Below are 19,312 nucleotides of genomic sequence, written 5' to 3' on the forward strand. Positions count from 1 at the left end.
GGCCTTAGCAACTGAGCAGCCACCCCTTTGCATATACAGTATAAATAAATATATATACACACACACTGCCCGTTTTCGTCAAAAACAAAACAAAACCGAGCTGGGCTTCTTCGTTGACAGGTTTGCCAGTGGGTCCCCGCTGGAAGTTTTGAAGCAGCCCAGGAAAGAAGGAGCAGTGGAGGCTAGAGCAGTCTGTATATGGCAAGAGCAGAACGAGGGGTGTGTAGGGAATTGCGAAGGCTTCGAGACTGAGAGGGTGGTGGGAAGAGACCACGAACTGAGAAGCTAGAATTCAAGCCTGGGTCTCTGAACGAGGAGAGAAAGGCACTGGACACTTTGCTGCATTAATCGTTTATTCTGCATCTCAAATTCCAAAGCTGAGCTCCAGCAGAAAATCAGGGTGGGAGAAAACAAGCCCCACCCCACTCCGCAAGAACATATTTCTGGGGATGCAAAGAAGTTTTGCATTTTGTTGTTTATGTTTGCCCTGGCAGGGTTATCATTTGTTTTGTTTTGTTTTCCTAGCAGGATTCCTGTGACTTTAACAACTGCATGATGGAGTAGTTCAGACACTTGGTGAGTTGAACCTTAATGTCTTTCTGCAGGAAACTCATCACAAATCTGAACTACAATGGACAACAATTTTTAGCTCACAGCTTATCTAAATTTTGGGTTCTAGAGCCTACAGTATATTGTTTTTGCCAAGCACATCACTATGAAGGATTCTAGGTTGGGTTGTTTTCATTATGGCTATTTTTGAATGGGTTAAGATGATTCTAATACCAGGCAGAAAGGATCTCCTTTGGGGAATACAGTAATATAATTAGTTCTTTCAGGGAAGAAGAGTTAGAACGCATTCCCAACCATTCCTACTTAAGAGTAAGTTCATTCAATCCAACGGAGCTTACTGCCAGGTAAGTGAAATTATGATTGCAGCCTTAGTTACTGGGAAAGATTTTAACATTGTGTGTACCAGATGTGAAAACACAGAGAAATCAAAGGGATATCTTCTAAAATGATTTTAATTAGGTAACTAGGCCACTTGATATATGAAGAAGTTACTGTCCTTTGGCTAAAGTATGTGCTTTTTACTTTATGTCCTACAATTCATCAGGCATATTGATTGTACACTTCTGCTTCCATAGAGCGTTGGAGAAACTGAGATTGGACTCCACTACATGGTTGGATCACTCTGTCTATTGGATCTTTAGTTTATATAATAGATAGTTAGTGATTATGTGTATTTGTTAACACCTCCAGGATCTTTATAAACTTGACATCTCATGAGAAATAGGAAAAACCCACAAATTTCAATGACTTTTTGAGACATGATATATATGACCAAGCCCATAAGAAATATTTTTAAGGTGGAGGAATTTTAAAAGCTTAAGTTGTTAGAAATTAACAAATTGCAAAAGATACTACTGGGACAGGCTCCTTCACTAAAGATGGGAGCCGGGTAACATAATCAATATTCTGAGTGTTTAGAAGTTTCTGTTTTCTGATACTAAAGAATATATAAAAGCTTAAAAAGGACTGGTAGTTTTCCATTAGAATTCTGTGAGCACTTCTCAGAAGAACTTGTACCACATTTAACTCCATTGTTTAACAATATACTGAGATGCCCAAGGTTGAAACTCCTGATATATGTAGGGAGGTGATATTAGTAGTTATCCAAAAGCATTTTGCCCCTTGGGGCAATCCTGTTCATATATTAGATGTGAAAATGTTTACTATATTTCTCAATGGAAGGAATAATTATATTCTTATACATTTACACGCCCTATATTTAAAGCATATTTATACCACTTTAACAGCCATGGTTTCTCCCAAAGAATCATGGAAACTGGAGCTTACCCTTAAGTGAATACAGTTCCTAAGATTCTTTGCGAAAGCCTTATGCTTTAAATGAATCAAATGCTGTGATTATGACCCATAATCAGGTTGTGAATATCATTCAGTTTCATGAAATGCCGAAAATCCTAATCATTTTTCTCTGGATATGGACAGTACATTGGATTGCTTGAAAAAGATTGCCTTAAAAGGCTTTAAAATAAAATGAATTTCAGGGAACGTTTTGTATGGGCCTTTGGACTGAGAAGGAGCATTAAATCATGTTGCTTTTCTGTGAGGGGTCCATAGCCATTCCTCTGAAAGAGATTAAACAGGTTTGCTCTTCCTGCGGACAATACTAGGTTGTTTTTGAAGAACCTGCTGCAGTTCTTGCCTGCTCTACTCAATAACCTAAGAATGTACAGTATTATTCAACCTTTAAATCACCTTAGACAAATCGGAACAGTGGAAGGAATTCAAAGTCATGCTAAAACAAAAGTTCCATCAGCACAAAATACCTCTCCTCTCCATGCTGTTCTGGGCGTTCTCCTGGCACCTCCCCAAGCTAATTTGTGGGGATGGGGGTGCACAGGGGAGGGGAGGAAGGAAAGTCCCATTGCTTAGTTAAATCCAGCCCTTTAACACCCAAGGTAAAAAAAGAAATAGTATTTTGCATTGAAATAAAATGCGTGGGGCCAGTGGCAGTGTTTAAGGCTCCAGATTACAAATAAGCTTCAAGACCTAAAGAATGGAAGTTTTGCTTTTATACTGTTCAACATTAGGGATGCTGTACATATTTTGAATGGCTGTTAAGGTCTCTCTTAAGGGGTGTACTGCAACACTAAAATGGCAGTGTTTCCTAAAGTGTTAGATCTGTTTCAGATTGTGCTTATGGTTCCATTAAAGTGGTTAACAGCTTGGCAAAAATATTATATGGCAAGGCAAAAAGCCAAGGATTGCTAGATTTACTATGCATTAGCCAATTAAGCATGGTGGGCTTCCTGTTCTGGATTTCACATTGGATTGCTATGCTGCTGAGTTTTGTGATTTCATTAGTTTGGTACAAGTGCCAGAAAACAAATATTGGAAGAAGATGGAAAACAAAGGGATATCCAGTTACCGTACTCAGGTACTATGGTAGGTTTTTCTTTCTAAAGACTTAAAACCTGGCAGCATTATATCCCTGACTTCATATGGGAGAAATGGAAAGAAAGGTTACCTCAGATGTCTTCCCTCTTCCTTTTTTAAAATCCTCCATACCAGCTGTGTTGGCAGCACTCAAATTTATACCCAATTGGCATCTTGGATAAATAGGCAGTTTCTATTTGTGGCTCAAGATATCCTTGTACACTAATTCAAATGTCTACAAATAAAAAGGCTGGTGAGAGAGAGAGCTCTTGAAAACACTTTCTACAGAATTAAGTGCTTTTGTCATTTAACAATATGTACACATGGCAGATTTCTCATGTTCTGAGTTCAGCACTTGAACAGATATGTTTTTACCTCACTGACATCCAGAACCTATCTGTGCAGATGGCAAACTTGTGCCAGTCTCAATCTTTTCCAACTCAATCCAGAAGGCAATTGTGGGCTGAAGTCCCTATGTGTCTGGATTGCAGAAGATAGATGTGGAACATATAATACCTTTTGAGAGTTTCTCTGTGGCTGTGCCTTTAAAAATGCATTTTCCTTTGTTGGAAGCCTGAATCTCTTTGTGTCAACTGTGAATAAAGGTAAACATATTCACAGTAGGTGGTGCCATTGAATCTTCAAATAAGAACATGATGTGGCCATGCAGCCATCTCCCCTGTGACTGACTCCTGTGTATCAAGTGCTGCAGCCAAGTAGATGAAGATTTATCTTTAGCAGTCAAAGGATTCATTGCTTCCTAGAAAAAGGATGGAATATATGCCCCCATAAAAATATGGAGATGTTAATTTAGAATCAAACTAGCAATTGTTTCAGTTGGAAAGTTCTTTTAACTAGATCAGTGTAGAGGACACAGCTGCACAATATGGAGCTATAATTTATAGTGAATGTCCCAAGATGAAAAACAACTTCTGCCAAAACGCAAATATCAGCTACAAGGCTCACGAGTAAGATTTCACAAATATTCTGTAAATCAAGTGAATGAGACTCATGTTTCACCTCTTCCTCTGAAAGGCTGCTACAGCTGTTCCCTTGTCAGTGCTAACATTTGTTATGGCTAATAACACTTTCAATCACAACTATTTGAGGAAAATTGATTTATTTAGAACCTTCTCTCCTATGCTGAAAATACTCTGCCAAGGACAAAAGCTCCTGCAAACCACAGGTTGTTAATTCCCTGATGGATTCCTATGCATGTCTCAGCACTGCTTCTTTATACATTTTTGAAGGGGCTGTAAAGAAAAAAAATGAGATAGGTAAGCTCTTCTTTATATTTAATGTTGCCTTTATCATAGCAATTGTGTAAATGTTACCCCTCAAATTTTTGTATGTGAATCAAATTTGAGTTTCATGTGTTGTCTATAGGATAAATAAGATTAGTGGGGCAGTGCTGACATAACTTCCAAGATGTCTGTGTTGAGTTTTTGCCTTTCAGACCGACCTACAGAATCCATTTTAATCAGCCACTTCACCAAACCCAAAATTTGGTAACTACAGAATGACACTGCTTGTTAAGCCTACATTACTGAAAGACTTGTTAGTACCTTGACAAAACAAACTAGGCTTTAATATGGTTCAAACTATGGTTTAAAACAAGCATGGTGACTTCCTTTAAATTACTATTTTAATGTGAGATGCAAGGTGTGTCAAAGTCAGGCATAGGCAAACGTGGCCTTCCAGATGTTTTGAGACTACAACTCCCATCATCCCTGACCACTGGTCCTGTTAGCTAGGGATAATGGGAGTTGTACTCCTGAAACATTTGGAGGGCTGAGTTTGCCTATGCCTGGTCAAAGTAGATGGGGCTGGTGTATTCTCTGATCTCACAAATGCATAGGTCTAAGGTTCTCTTCTCTTCTCAACAGAAGGACACAACCAACCAGTCATGACTTCCATAAAGGAGCAGGCAGCCATCAGCAGATTAATAAGTTTTCTACAGGAATGGGACAGTGCTGGCAAAATTGCTCGAAAGCACATTCTAGAAAATTTTATGCTAACCAACCAAGGCAAGACAGGTCCAGAACTGGAAATAGAATTCTCTCAAGGAGCCAGTTTGTTTCTCGCCCGTCTAACTGCTTGGCTCAGGTTGACGTATCCTCTTCCTTGGAGATCTCTTGTTAAAGTGTAACAAGAGCCAAAAAAGAAAGCAATAATTTCTCCATTAAAATTACCAGAATTGGCTACATATTGGTTTGATAAATTATATTTATTTTTATACGAGTTATTAGTATAAATTGCACCAACTTTTGCTATTTTTAGGGCAATTGTGCTCCAGTTATGGTAGCAGAATTTAATAATCCTGGACTCTTGACTTTTCCTGCAATATTGCCCAATGTCTTAAGTTCACAGACAGACCTTGCAAGTCCTACTTCAGACATGTCATTCCTCTAAATAAAGTATGAACTCCTGCAAAAGGGCTGAGGTGGGTAGGGAGAAAATCAGATTCAGCTGAGGTTTAGTGTGCCAGAATGTATTTAATTTAAAGCCTTCACAAACTCACAATAGTTACATGTATGGAACGTGCCTAGAGCAACAATTGAAGTCCATTGGGATCTTCCTATCAGCTGCAAGTGGGTGAGTAAAAAATGTACCATTTCTATATTTGGATAGGATCCTGAGGTTTTTAGCACATTATGTTGGTGTGAAAGAGGTAATGAGAACGTGGTGTTTGGGAAAATGTAATTGTATTATCAAAGAGATTGGCAAATATAAAAAGCTATTTTCTGTGGCTTGGTGCTTCTTTGTCTGCTGCCTAAATAACCATTTTATCAAACATGAAATCATGCAACTTGCACACTGGCATGGCTTCAGGAATAAAAACTACTCCAGCAACAACCATGGGGAATGTTCTTAGATGAAGCATTCCTATAATCTCCTTGGCTGAGATACCAGGTTGTAAGTGTTGGATTTGGGAATACCTATGCCCAGTTCTGTATATGGAAAATGTGGTCAAAGATTTCTTCCCCTGTAAGAAAACTAGAATTGCTTTAGTTCATCAGCTTGCATTCCTGTAAAGAATGGAACACTATTTAGTGAATGACTGAAGTGCAAAGTCTTTCCCTTGGCAGCTCTGCTGCTTTAGTAAACGGGTTACTAAAGTGGTGTTTAGGAAGAGAAGCAGTGGAGCTGCCAATTACTTTGCCTATGAAAAGAAACTTAACTGTTAATAAGTGTTAAATAATAACTGAAATCATATTATGCAATCTTGTTGCAAATAGACTTTAGATCTGTTGCTTTCTTCTCCACATTTTTTCAGCCAGCGGTACATTATTGAATTCCTGGAAGTTGGTGGTATCCTCACATTGCTGGAAATACTTGGGCTCAACCAACTGAAAGAGGAGGACAAAAGGGAGTCCATAAAGCTTCTTCAGTTAGTAGCAAGATCTGGCAGGAAGTTCAAAGAGATTATTTGTGAAAGCTATGGTAAGGTAGATTGTGACAAATGAGATGTACTGCCAGATATTTAAGTGAAGTGGTTTTCTGGCCTCAGGGTTTTCCCCATAGAGCTCAGCTTATTCTTTCCACCCCAGTGAATACTGCTGATAGAAAAGAGTTGCTTTCTTCTTCAGTATCTCACCTGTCACAAGTACATCAATAAAAGGGCATGGAAACATTTGATTCTCACAAGGATCTTACTTTGTTGTGTTTTCCTTTCATTGCAGTATATAGCAGCCAGGATATTTCTACCTGTAGAAGATGAATAGATCTCTGAAACATCAGCATATTAATAACTCTGTAAAGTTTCCTTTCTTGGGTAGAGTAGGATGAAGTGTTTTAACTACAGTATTAAAAATTAGTGTATGGGGAGTTAAACGCAAATAAATTCAGCTGGGAGGGAATATAAACTTTTTTTAGTATCTCCCATAAAGTGACAGTGGATGCTTGTTTACTGCATTGCTCCACTGAAATGGATGAGTGTGATATATGTCCATCCCAGTCCAGCAAGGGAAAGCTGTATGTGAAAAGTACACTGTAAATGGGGATGCAGATTTTGCATCTGGATGTGCATTCACATAGGAGTGCTCAATGAATCTCATTTAACTGGTTGAATATGGCTTTTCATGCAAATCTGAAGCTGCACCCAAATTTAGAGCCAGTCATTGCTGCCCATAACTAGTTGTGTGAGCTTGAACTATATTGATTAGATTGGATTTATATTCTGCATTATCCCACTGGCTCAAAGCAGCTTACAGTGGCTTTCCCCCTAAACCTTAATAGTCCTGTTCCCTAAGCTCCCACTTCCTACTTGCTGCAAGCCATATATAAGAGTGACTCTCTCTCTCTCTCTCTCTCTCTCTCTCTCTCTCACACACACACACACACACACACAGTCTTGTGTTTACTCAGAAGTGAATCCCACCGAGTCCAATTTGGCTTACTCCCAAGAATACAAAGTGCATGTTTAACAATTGTAACCTTAGACCAGCACAATTTCAAAAACAAGGACTGATTGAAACAGGGATTAAATCAACTGAATAAGGAGGCTATTTATTATTTATTTATTCATTTGCCCTAAAGTCTACAGAATTTTTACATAAATGGGCAAATACTTGAAAACTCAAAGTCTGAAAACCATTGCATATTTTAGCTAGTGTCAGGTGCAATGGCTTCACTCCACTTTGTTTTCAGTTGTAGACTCTGAAGGTATATGGAAAACAAGATTTACTTGAAGATAGCCCTGTACATTGATCCAAAATTTTCCATACATGATACCATTTGAGAAACCGATTTAGTGATTAAATAGATGTGATGTTAAGTGTGTCTTTACATAAATCACACACATTTTAAGAATTGCAAATAGCAATTGGCTACAATCATGTTCACTATTAGAGTGATTGCCTGCCAATGGTACTCTGCATATTTATCAATGTATAATAAGGGTGTCCTTTGTTACTTACAAAATACTTGTATTAAAACTTCCATATTATTTAAATACAAGCTAAAACATGGGGCTGCTTAGCTGACACTTTCTAGCTTGTGTGTTCAGAAAGCTTTTTTCCTTTATAGGTGTACGATCAATTGCTGAGTTTTTTGCGACCTGCAAGTCAGAAGAGACTCAAGAGCAAGTACAGATTCTTCTGGATGCTTTAGGCCATGGCAACCCCAAATACCAGAATCAAGTGTACAAAGGGCTGATTGCTCTTCTAAAGTGCACCTCTCCAAAAGCCCAGCAACTGTCCCTACAAACATTGAGGACAATACAGGTGAGCAGCAACAAGATGGAGGGGGGGAGGCATGGGGTTGCAATCTTTGTTTCATCCACTATATGGAACTTCTTCCCATCATCTGTTACAGACAACATGCATTTTTTCCTCAGGGGCATCTGTGTTTCTAGCCAGTGCAGGGTCTACAAACTGCACATATATATTGCTATTAACAGTTAAATGGATCTAAGTGCCAAATACCATGCCAAAGGAACCAACTATATTAGGCAAGAAAGGCTAACAGATCTGACCTGAGTTTGATAATTGAACTATACGTAATGGAGATATAAGTAACCCAAATACATTGCCTTAAAATACAATGTTTGTACCGTAATTGTATTTACTTAGGTTTAAAGGGAGTTTCTTTTAAAAAATTACTGAAATCCTATTCTGCCCCCATGTCTAAAATCTGAAATAGTACCCCTGAAAATATGTGGGTTTTTTTAGCTAAGAACTGTCAGCTGTAGAACACACCACCCCAATTATGGCTAGATCTAGAAGTTTAGGGACACATAGAACTTACTGACACCTCCCTTAACCATTTCTAGCTAATGATTATTTCTAATTAATGCACTTATAAAACTGATTAGTATAACAGATTCATGAAGAAAGATTGGTCTCCCTAAATACTGCCCTTGCATCTTTATGGTTCATTGCAGCATGTTGTCTGATCTCACCTGGGTGAGAGTTCACATTACTGCATTAGAGAAGTTGTTGTTTTTTTGTTCATTTTACAGCTCTTGCACCCCATGTTGTTTATATCAGTACAGCTTTAATTTGCAACAGAGAACTTCAATCAGTTACAGCAATCTTCCTTTTGCATTCTTACAAAATGAATTGTCTCCCCTCAGAGTGTTTCATGTATATGCTAAAATATCGTCTGACGTGCTCCTAAAAGGGATTTGCATCACCAGGTCAAAATATAATCTTTTGTCTGCTTGATCATGCTGAAGATTTGGGTAGCCCAGCTCTTCCTTGTGATCTCTTGATTGTGACCTATATTTTTCATGCTTGTTCTGTATTAGAGCATACTAAGACGGGGTCTCAAAATATTCTTCTCTTGCTCGTTTACTTTGGCAGACAATTGTGGGAGATGCCCATCCAAGTATTGTGGACTCAGTGCTTAGTGTGCTCCGTTCTCTGCACCTGGAGGTGCAATATGAGGGTAAGATGACTCTATGCACTCACCTCCACTTTTGAAGCCAACCCTCAAATTGTTGAGTCCAGGTGACTACCGCATACTGAAATTGAAAATCAGTTTTAAAATAATGCACCAGTGAGCCAGATGTCTATAGAAAGGGAAGAACCCTAACAACTAAGGCATTCATGAAAAAACAAATTTTATGTAAGGTACAGCACAAGGTAGCCTACTTACAAGGCATACTGGTCTTTGGCTGGTGCCAAAGCTGGGTGAATCCAGTGTGTGTTCTAATTTGCATGGAAGCTACCACAATTTTCTTTTTTAATGCTATATTTGCTTCAAAACAGATAACTTACAAATTCCCAAGTAGCATAAACAACATGTCTTCAAAGCAGGTGACTCACTGGCCTTTATTCCATACAGTTAAGCTGTGTGGTTAGTGCTACCAATTTTTTTTTAAACTAGTTTACGCATTTTATGAAAGAACCAACAGACGGTCCCTTTACAGAGGGATTGAAGTCTTTAGGAACTTGAGAACTGCACAATTAACGTGCTATATTGCCTAGTGCATTAACAAACCCACTTTTTAAAAAATTGAGTGTTCTTTGTCCTATAACTGCCATATAAACGTAAGAAGGACCTGCTGGATAAGGCCAGTGGCCCATCTAGTCCAGTATCCCATTCTCAGTGGCAGCCGGCAGCCTATGGAAAGCCCAAAAGCAGGACCTGTGCTCTTCCCGCCTATGATTCCCAGTAACAGGTAAACACACTGGAACAAATGATTAACAAAGACTGGACATAGTTGAACCACCTTTTAGGCTTTGTGTAGGCAAATTATTCCCCAAGAAAAACTGAGGCTTGCTCTGTGCAACAGGAGCTACCTTACTACTATTACTCTGTGACAAAGCACCCACTTTAGTATCTTCCTTCTTCTAGCGATTCAACTAATCAAGGACCTCATGGCATATGATGTGCGGCCAGCTTTGCTAAAAGGACTGGTTGCATTGCTAAAGCCATCAAGACAGGAGACTGCCAAAATGCAAGCCAGAATCCTGGAAGGTGAGATCCTCAAATGCTGCCATTTGGACCCACTTATGAAGATGTTCCCCACTTCTACATCTCCTTCCCTATCTCTAGAGTATATTAGTCTAAGGCTGTGCTCACATTCTCGTTTACTGTGCACTCACTGCATGTCCGGTTTTTGTGTTCACAAGATGTTAGCCAAAATGCATGTTTACTGTACTTCATACTACTGTTTGGTGCATTGTTTCTCAAAAAAGCTTCACACCGATTGGAGTTATTAAGCTGTTCCCAATTTGTCTCCACCCTTGTATGAACATCTCTGCATAGGGTAAAGATATTCCTGCCTGTCAACATTCTCCGGTGCGTATAGAAAAAGGAACAAATTGAAGCTGTGCAGATGTAAACAGCTTGGGGTGCAAGAGCTATGAAATGCACTGAAAAAACAACTTCACTGCTCTCTAAGGCAGTATTGTGAACACACACTTACTGTAGCATTAATATTCTTCATGTGTTGAGAAGGGAAGGCATATATTTTAACAACTAAAGTCCATCCTCTGTTCCTTTTCTTTTATCATGGGGCCCAACCTCTTTCCTCATCCATACCTGAAAACCTCTATCAAGTTCCAAGTTTGCTCAGGGCGGGACTGTAGGGGTATGGAATGAGAACCCATTGTGATAGAACAGAAATTCTTCTCAATCACCAGTCTGAGAAACTGGAGCAGGGAGGGCTGCAGGCAAGCATTGACATCTTTCAAAGCAGTCCCAAACCAACATTCCCTGCTTACCATCAAAGAATCAAATTTCTGCATGGCGTGTGAAACAGCAATTAGCTGGTGCTAGCCTAAGTTAAACTGTGCTGCTGGATAGGTACTGAATGAATTTTCTGTGCAATTCAGTTCTTTCTGGACAGTGTTTTAGGTCAAAAGCAAAGCTTTGGGGCAGCTATGAGACACAGAACCTGACTCCTACATTGTTTCCTACATACAGAAGCTGGTACATTACACCTGATGGAGTCCTTGCCAGCATATATTCAGCAAGCTGCCGCTGCCAAAGCCATTGGGTAAGAGATTATGATGGGTTACTGGAACCAGTTGCCAACACAGAGGCAAACTGTGAAACACACTTAGCCCAGTTTTGGGTAGGCCACAGATGCAAACTAGAAAACACCTCACTTACTGTGTGAAAACAGCCACCAGTCCAGACTGGCAGATTATATACACCCACTTCACCTGCTACTCAGATGGAGGCAGTAGGGCACTGTTTTTATATATTTTTAATTGATGGTGTTAACTATATGTTTTAATCATACTATGATATCTACTTGCTGCATTTTGTTCCCAACCTAAAAGTAGCAATTTTAGTCTCTTAACATAGCACACTGGCTAAGAGTGACTCACATTGCCCAAGGCCAGCAAGTAACCAAGCATATCTATTTGAAACCCTCCCCACCCCCACCCAAAAATTACTACAAAATGGCTTTCAAGGGTTGAAGTTGAATCCATGCCTTCTGCTTCTTGATGCAACATTAGACAGCCAGCATCACATCCAGTCCCTTAAAACACATTCAGAACTAGAATACCTATACAATCCAGCCACTATCCTCTTACCTTTCAGAGTTTATAACATGAATAGTCAGGTTATCAATGGAGCTATACATAAAATATCCTCTGAATATACAGCTCCTCTCTAATCATTTTACGGTTATCATCTTCAGCACTAGACGAAGTATTTGCTGCTTAGCCAAATTCATGTCACCATCCACCTTACTATGCTTAGCACCATAACAACTCATTCAACAACTCATTCAATAAAACAGATTTGCCCAGTCAGCTTATTTTCTTGGCAGCGTGTGCCTTTAACAACTGTTGCAGAAATCCAACAGTGCAACAGGAAAGCTGAACCTATTTGATGTCTCCTATTACTATTGGATGTCTCACTGTCAACCAGCTGGTAAAGGGCACAGAACAACCTAGATCTCTCTGGCTTGCAAATTAGTGGGATGCTCCCTCTGCTCTTAAACCCCCTTCCTCCTCTCTTATCTGTTTATTGAAAACATTTTTATCCCACTCTTCAAACACTCAACTTTGCAGAATTCTGGCCCAAGACTCCAGAGATGTGGCTGAGGAGCTGGTCTTCTTGAGAGTGGTGCATGGTCTCATGTGTGCCATGGGCAACAAAGATCACACTAATTGCCAGAGGCAGGCCAGCATTACCCTAGAGGCAAGTGACTTTGTTGAAAAGGAGGGAACTGGGCGTAGATGTCTATTGTCACTTTTTCAAAGCTCTCTAACTGAAGGGGTTGTTTCGGTGGGTGGAATGGATGGATTGGATGAGATAAAACGTTAGTCAGTGGATTAAGCACTAAAGAATACAAAGATCAGACTATGACAGGAGTAAGTAAGGGTTTCTTAGAATTTAACATGCATGGCTTGTAGATGTTGGAAGCATGGGAGCAGAAACTGCCTGTATATTTAAGCCAAAATATACAGAAGTATTTTAAAACTATTTCTAATGTATTTTAATGCCCTGGGATCATAGGGTGAAGGGCGGGTAATTAATAAACTAATACTACTAGAGAACTTTTAAAGTCTCAGTTGTGCTGGGAAATTATGGTTGAGGCTAGAGCTTTGGAAAGGGATAGCGGCAGCCCCCCACTAAAGATTCTGAGTGATGAAGACCAGAACAATAAATACTAATGAAACCTGGATAGTAAATATTAGATTGCAGTGTTTTATACTCCTGTAGCTTACAAAGGGCTGCATCCAACATTATACAGTCAAACATCGGATCCCGAACACCTGTGTTTTGGAATGTTTTGACTACCAAACTCCGAAAACCCAGCAGTAAATGCTCCGGTTTTCTAACGTTTTTCAGAAGCCAAACATCCAACGTAGCTTCCACTTGAGTGCAGAAAGCTCCTGCAACCAATCAGAAGCCGCACCTCGATTGTCAGACATTTCGGAAGCCAAACGTTCGACAACTGAGGTTTGACTGTGCAAGCTAAGTTTCATTTGTGCAATGGAGTCCTGTTTCCTCACCTCTCTGCATTCAAAATTTGCTCCAGAGTATACGCAACCCTCTGGAGTCTGGAGAGTTTAAGGATGCATCATGGGCTGGAGAGGAGGGAGAAGTTATGTTAACTCAAGCAGAGGTCTGCTGCACAAACAGAAAACCAGAATTAGATACAACCCAAGGATAATTCTTATTTTCCCTATGAATTAAATTGTATTCCCCTGCAGCATTTTGTAAGGATGTTCATAGTGGTGGAGAATCAAACCCGGAGCGCCATGGGAGAAAAATTGTTCGAGCTCTTTATGGTATGTCTTGTCTAGCCTCTGTACTAAGGTTATGGGACTCAGATATGAGATGTTTTATTTGCCAAAAGCAACAGTGAGATTTAAGACAAAACACCTGAAATCCCAAACCACTTTTCTGAATTGTTTAGAAGTCTTGTCTTCCCCCAGCAACTATAGTAAGAATCACTATCTTCTGTGGCGTAGCCAGTGTAGACAAGATCTTCAGTAACTGTTAAATTCAAATGAATGCTTTAAGAGAGCCAGAGTTCAGAAAGGGTAGTGGTATCTTCTTACTACTTCTGCCATTGTAAAAGCTGCTTTCTGTTTACCAGGTTTCTCTTATCCTCTTATCTTAAACCACTTAGAAACCTATTTTAAGAGCATTAAGCAGTATTTAAATTAATAACAATCTTGAAGAGGAGGAACATAGAAAGTGGCACAGTAGAGGGAAAGCACAGCTCTAGACCTTTTTTTCAGAATAAGGCCAAGAACATCATCTGCCAGAGTAATTGCAGTAACACTGCTGCCTCCAGCATATGACTGTGGTGATGAGGCTTTCCAATTTGCTTATGACAGATTAACCAAAAAAGTCTGAGAATGAAGAAAATAATCAAGCAGAGGCCTAAAATACTTAACTTGCCTCTTTAAACCACAACACCATCCGATGCAATATTCCAGCCTTCTTTCCATACTGTGATTCATCTTCCTAGCAATTTTTGCTTTTCCATTCCTAAGTAAACATATTCAACCATATTTCTCCATTTCTGTAAAAGTTGTTCTGAACATTGGATTGGCAGATTTTGAAAGAAATTAATTTGGGAAGCCTGCATATTTTAAAGTGTGGATTTACTAGTAAAGCTAATTCTAATACAGCCTCTGTCTTCATAGCTGCTTATGAAGGTTATAATAACCAACCACCTACAATTATTGAATGATGTTTTATATGAAGTCTCAAAACTATTTACAATAAATATTTTTTATTTTTCTAAACATTAAAACACAAGGCATTAGTACATCAGCACTAAAGCCCAGATTGAGCAACTGCAACAATATAATTAAAGCTGCCCCCTATGTCAAAGAATAAAAATGATATTCCCTGGTGGCAAAATGATAATAAAATTGTCATCAGATGTGCCTTTCTGGAGAGAGCATTTTAAAAAGATGGTGAACTATTACAGAGTAGGCCCATTCATCTTTCTTCTAAATTTTCCAAATATCCAATTTCAATCAAAAGCCAGGCAGCCATTAGTCCTTTAGCTAATTAAAAAATTCCAAGAAGTTCACTGTTCAGATACAGTCATCCTAGCCTTTGAGTGAAGAGACACGTAGAGACAACTCCATTAGAGTGGCCCTTGTTTCAAGGAAGAGATGCCAATGAACCATCAGGAATTGCCCTCCATTTATTTCCAGCCCTGAACCTTGGAAAGTTCCTGCTTTTCAATAAAGTGCCTGTCTTACCTTTCTTCCCTCTAGCAAGATGCTACAAACTTGTACCTGAATATGGATGCTGTGCAGGCTGTTATCCTGGCCACCAATATAGTCAATATTCCAGAATATATTTTGGCTCAGGCAAAAATGGATATTCCAGGTATGTTGGGCACAGTAGTGGACAAAATAACTTTGGAATATGTAGATACCTCCTTAATGCTAAAAAAAGGGGGGGGGGAGGGAAGGGAAATAATGGGATGACATATTGTGTAGGCAGGTTGTGAATAAGTACAAAAATATGAAATGAGACAAATTAGTTCACAACAGTATAAACAAGAAGGGTCTTATGTTAATTCAACAAATCCAGAGGGGACAGAAATTACATATGAAATTTGTAGAGAGAAATGCTAGTTAGATGACAAGAAAAAAAGTACTGTGTCTACTCTTGATGTCCATGTTGGCATGCAACCCTTTGAGGGCTGGCAAAGCCTCAATGTGGCTCTCAAGCAAAAAATGTTAGCCACCCCTGTATTATGCATTTATAATCTTTACGGCTTCGCTTGTGCATACTGCATTTTATTTTATGGAAACCGCCATGTAAGGATGCTTAGCCTGGAGGCGGTTGGAGGATGGATGGCGGCTAATGGCTTGAAGTTGAATCCTGACAAGACAGAAGTACTGTTTTTGGGGGACAGGGGGCGGGCTGGTGTGGAGGACTCCCTGGTCCTGAATAGGGTAACTGTGCCCCTGAAGGACCAGGTGCGCAGCCTGGGAGTCATTTTGGACTCACAGCTGTCCATGGAGGTGCAGGTCAATTCTGTATCCAGGGCAGCTGTCTACCAACTCCATCTGGTACACAGGCTGAGACCCTACCTGCCTGCGGACTGTCTCGCCAGAGTGGTGCATGCTCTAGTTATCTCCCGCTTGGACTACTGCAATGTGCTCTACGTGGAGCTACCTTTGAAGGTGACTCGGAAACTACAACTAATCCAGAATGCGGCAGCTAGACTGGTGACTGGGGGCGGCCACCAAGACCACATAACACTGGTCTTGAAAGACCTACATTGGCTCCCAGTACGTTTCCGAGCACAATTCAAAGTGCTGGTGTTGACCTTTAAAGCCCTAAACGGCCTCAGCCCAGTATACCTGAAGGAGCACCTCCAGCCCCATCGTTCTCCCCGGACGCTGAGGTCCAGCGCCGAGGGCCTTCTGGTGGTTCCCTCATTGCAAGAAGCCAAGTTACAGGGAACCAGGCAGAGGGCCTTCTCGGTAGTGGCACCCGCCATGTGGAACGCCCTCCCATCAGATGTCAAAGCAATAAACAACTACCTGACATTCAGAAGACATCTTAAGGCAGCCCTGTTCAGGGAAGTTTTTAATGTGTGATATTTTAGTGTTTTTTGGTTTCTATGGAAGCCGCCCAGAGTGGCTGGGGAAACCCAGCCAGATGGGCGGGGTACAAATAATAAATAGAATAGATAGATATATAGATAAAAGGCAGCTTACCAGTACTTTTAAGTAAATACAGTGGTACCTTGGGTTACAAATGCTTCAAGTTACAAACACTTTGGGTTACAAACTCCACTAACCCGGTAGTAGTACCTCAGGTTGAGAACTTTGCCCCAGGATGAAAATGGAAATCACGCAGCGATGGTGCGGCAGCAGTGGGAGGCCCCATTAGCGAAAGAGCACCTCAGGTTAAGAACAGTTTCGGGTTAAGAACAGACCCCCAGAATGAAATAAGTTCGTAACCCGAGGTACCACTGTATCCTGTTTGTATAACAGCACAGTGGTACCTTAGTTCCCAAACTCAATCCATTCTGGAAGTCCAAGACTTCCAAAACATTCAAAAACCAAGGCACGGCTTCTCATTGGCCCTGGAAACAATGCCGACAGCCAAAACGGATGTTCAGCTTCCAAAAAACATTTGCAAACCAGAACACTTCCAGGTTTGCGGCATTTGGGAGCTGATTTGTTCATCAACTAAGTTTTTTGGGAACCAAGATACCACTGTATTTAAAAAATAAGCTACCATACTTGGTACTGAAGTAATGAACTGAGTTATATTTCTTGAACTCTTTTTCCTCCCTCAGAGAGAAACTCAACTGCAGAAGATGAACAGGAACAGCTGTCTCAAAATAGAGAGTTGCTGCTTTAGTTAGTGACCTCTCAATTGTCCTCATTTATTGGGCTGTTGTTCATTTTCATCTATTTTTTTCATGCATTCTGTTTCAGGCCCTACTACCCATCCCCATGAGAAAAAGATGCAAAGCTCCAAGTGCCTTATGACAGGTGACTTTGAGTCCCTGTCCCCCTCCCTTTTCTCAAATCTGAAATCTACTTAGTTTGGTTATCAACCACCAGACACATCAATTGCTCTTATTGTTCTTCAACAGCTGCCTTTGCAACAACATAACCATAGACTAATTTGTGTCATACTTATGAAAATAAGGAATAATCCCTTGTACAGCCACTTTGAGTTCTGAGAAGGAGACAGGATATCTATGTAATAAATAAAAACAGTACTGAACAACTAAATTTAAGTCTCTGTGATCATACATACCAGACACAAGACTTCACTCCAATTTGCAGGTTCAACTGAAACTGAAATAAATGAACATACAGAAGATACATGGGCATCTGGTTAGCCATTGTGAGAACAGAATGCTTGGCCTTATCTAGCAGGCTGCTCTGCTCTTACACCATGAATGCTAAATCCCCTTGCCAACTTATTTTTGTGCAGGCAGACTGAACCCTAATGTAGTAGAGCATCCAGAAGTCTACCATAAGACCCACTGTTCTTTTCTTGAGAAATATTATTAAAGGCAAAACATTTACATGATTTGCAAGCCAGGGCGGTATATAAATTCAATAAATAAATAATAATTGTAAAGATTTTTGTAGACTTTTTTCAAAATAATAGCCATCAGAGATAGTTTTCTTTTAAGCACATGATTAATGCATAAAGCCAATAAAATTGTTTAACACTGACAGATTTCAATACCAGTGTTTGACTAGTTTCAGAAGTCATAAACGGAATTCTTGCCTCTACATGAATGAAGACTATCACAGTCCAACACATTGACTTAAATAGATATGATTATGGTCATTGTCCATTTGCAACATTTATAACAGGAACAGCCAGGAGCTGCGTATTCTCAGGTCTGCGTGAGAAAATACCCAGACCTCCCAGGGACTAATAACATTTGGGCCTAGGTTGTTAAATTGCACACATGAGGGTAGTGTTCCCCTCCACGAAGCCTTTGAAGAGCAGCAGTTGAAATAGCCACAGTAGCTAAGGAGTGGAGTCCTTTCTATCCAAGTTGGCTACCTTGGTCTTGTCAGGCAGAGCGGCTGGGTATGAATATTTTAAATAAATCCACAATGTTTTAAAAACTTTTATTTATGCAGTTTTAACAGCCTTTATACACACATTGCACAGTATCCATCACTTATCTCTTTTCCCGACTTCCCAATCCATCTCTCTTGTAGGTTAAATTGTATATTTAACCTACTTGTAGATTAAATTGTATATTGTACCCTTGGAGATAATCTCCAAAATACCTCCACTCTACTCTTCTCTTTAACTCATCCTTATTCCTTAGTTTTGCAGTCAAGGTTACTAATTCTACATATTCTATCAGTTTGTTTTACCAAGTTTCCTTCGTGGATATCTCTACTTCTTTCCTTTTTTTTTTTTTTTTTTGCATATATTATTCTAGCTGCAGTAATTGCGTGCAGAAAGATATTGAGTGCCTTTTTTGGAATGCCATCACTGGAAGGCCTCTGGTCTTTTGGGAAATGTGAATTTTAAAATCTTTAATTATTCTTTAGAGCAGGCATCCCCAAACTCGGCCCTCCAGCTGTTTTGGGACTACAATTCCCATAATCCCTGACCACTAGTCCTGTTAGCTAGGGATGATGGGAGTTGTAGTCCCAAAACAGGTGGAGGGCCAAGTTTGGGGATGCCTGCTCTAGAGTATTTACACGACCACCACATATGAATCAGGGTTCCCTCTACCTTGTGGCACTTCCAGCATAAATTAGACCCTTTTTTTATACATTTTCACTAATTTATTGGGTTGTCAAGTACCACTGGTACATCATCTTTTGTAGGTTTTCCTTAATAAGTTAACAGGCAGAAAAATTCATGGTTTCCCCCCCATAATTTTTCCCATGTGGACAATTCTATGTTGCAACCAATATCTATGGCCCATTTTGTCATTGTCGCCTTTACC

At 39.9% G+C, this 19,312-nt stretch overlaps 1 protein-coding gene across 1 annotated transcript; it reads left to right on the top strand.

Annotated features, from left to right (window-relative positions):
* Positions 1-175: 175 nt before the first annotated feature.
* On the top strand, positions 176-17,612 carry ARMH1 (armadillo like helical domain containing 1). The gene is made up of 14 exons (XM_083446100.1): positions 176-219; positions 529-576; positions 4,124-4,238; positions 4,848-5,073; positions 5,488-5,556; positions 6,239-6,405; positions 7,990-8,186; positions 9,267-9,351; positions 10,264-10,386; positions 11,338-11,410; positions 12,441-12,570; positions 13,590-13,667; positions 15,120-15,234; positions 17,168-17,612. Exons 3-14 carry the CDS (start codon positions 4,163-4,165, stop codon positions 17,230-17,232), a joined length of 1,404 nt encoding a protein of 467 aa, XP_083302226.1. The 5' UTR covers positions 176-219; positions 529-576; positions 4,124-4,162; the 3' UTR covers positions 17,233-17,612.
* The last annotated feature ends 1,700 nt before the right edge of the window (positions 17,613-19,312 follow it).

This window comes from Podarcis tiliguerta (genome assembly GCF_965153285.1).
Source record: "Podarcis tiliguerta genome assembly, chromosome: 6".
NCBI classification, from domain to species: Eukaryota; Metazoa; Chordata; class Lepidosauria; order Squamata; family Lacertidae; genus Podarcis; species Podarcis tiliguerta.

Excerpts from the sequence above, each read along its gene's own strand:
- ARMH1 (XM_083446100.1), top strand. The coding sequence starts at position 4,163 with ATGGATTCCTATGCATGTCTCAGCACTGCTTCTTTATACATTTTTGAA. Across the intron at positions 4,239-4,847 it reads AAAGAAAAAAAATGAGATAG|AAGGACACAACCAACCAGTC; the intron begins GTAAGCTCTTCT and ends TCTTCTCAACAG. Across the intron at positions 5,557-6,238 it reads TTCCTATCAGCTGCAAGTGG|CCAGCGGTACATTATTGAAT; the intron begins GTGAGTAAAAAA and ends ACATTTTTTCAG.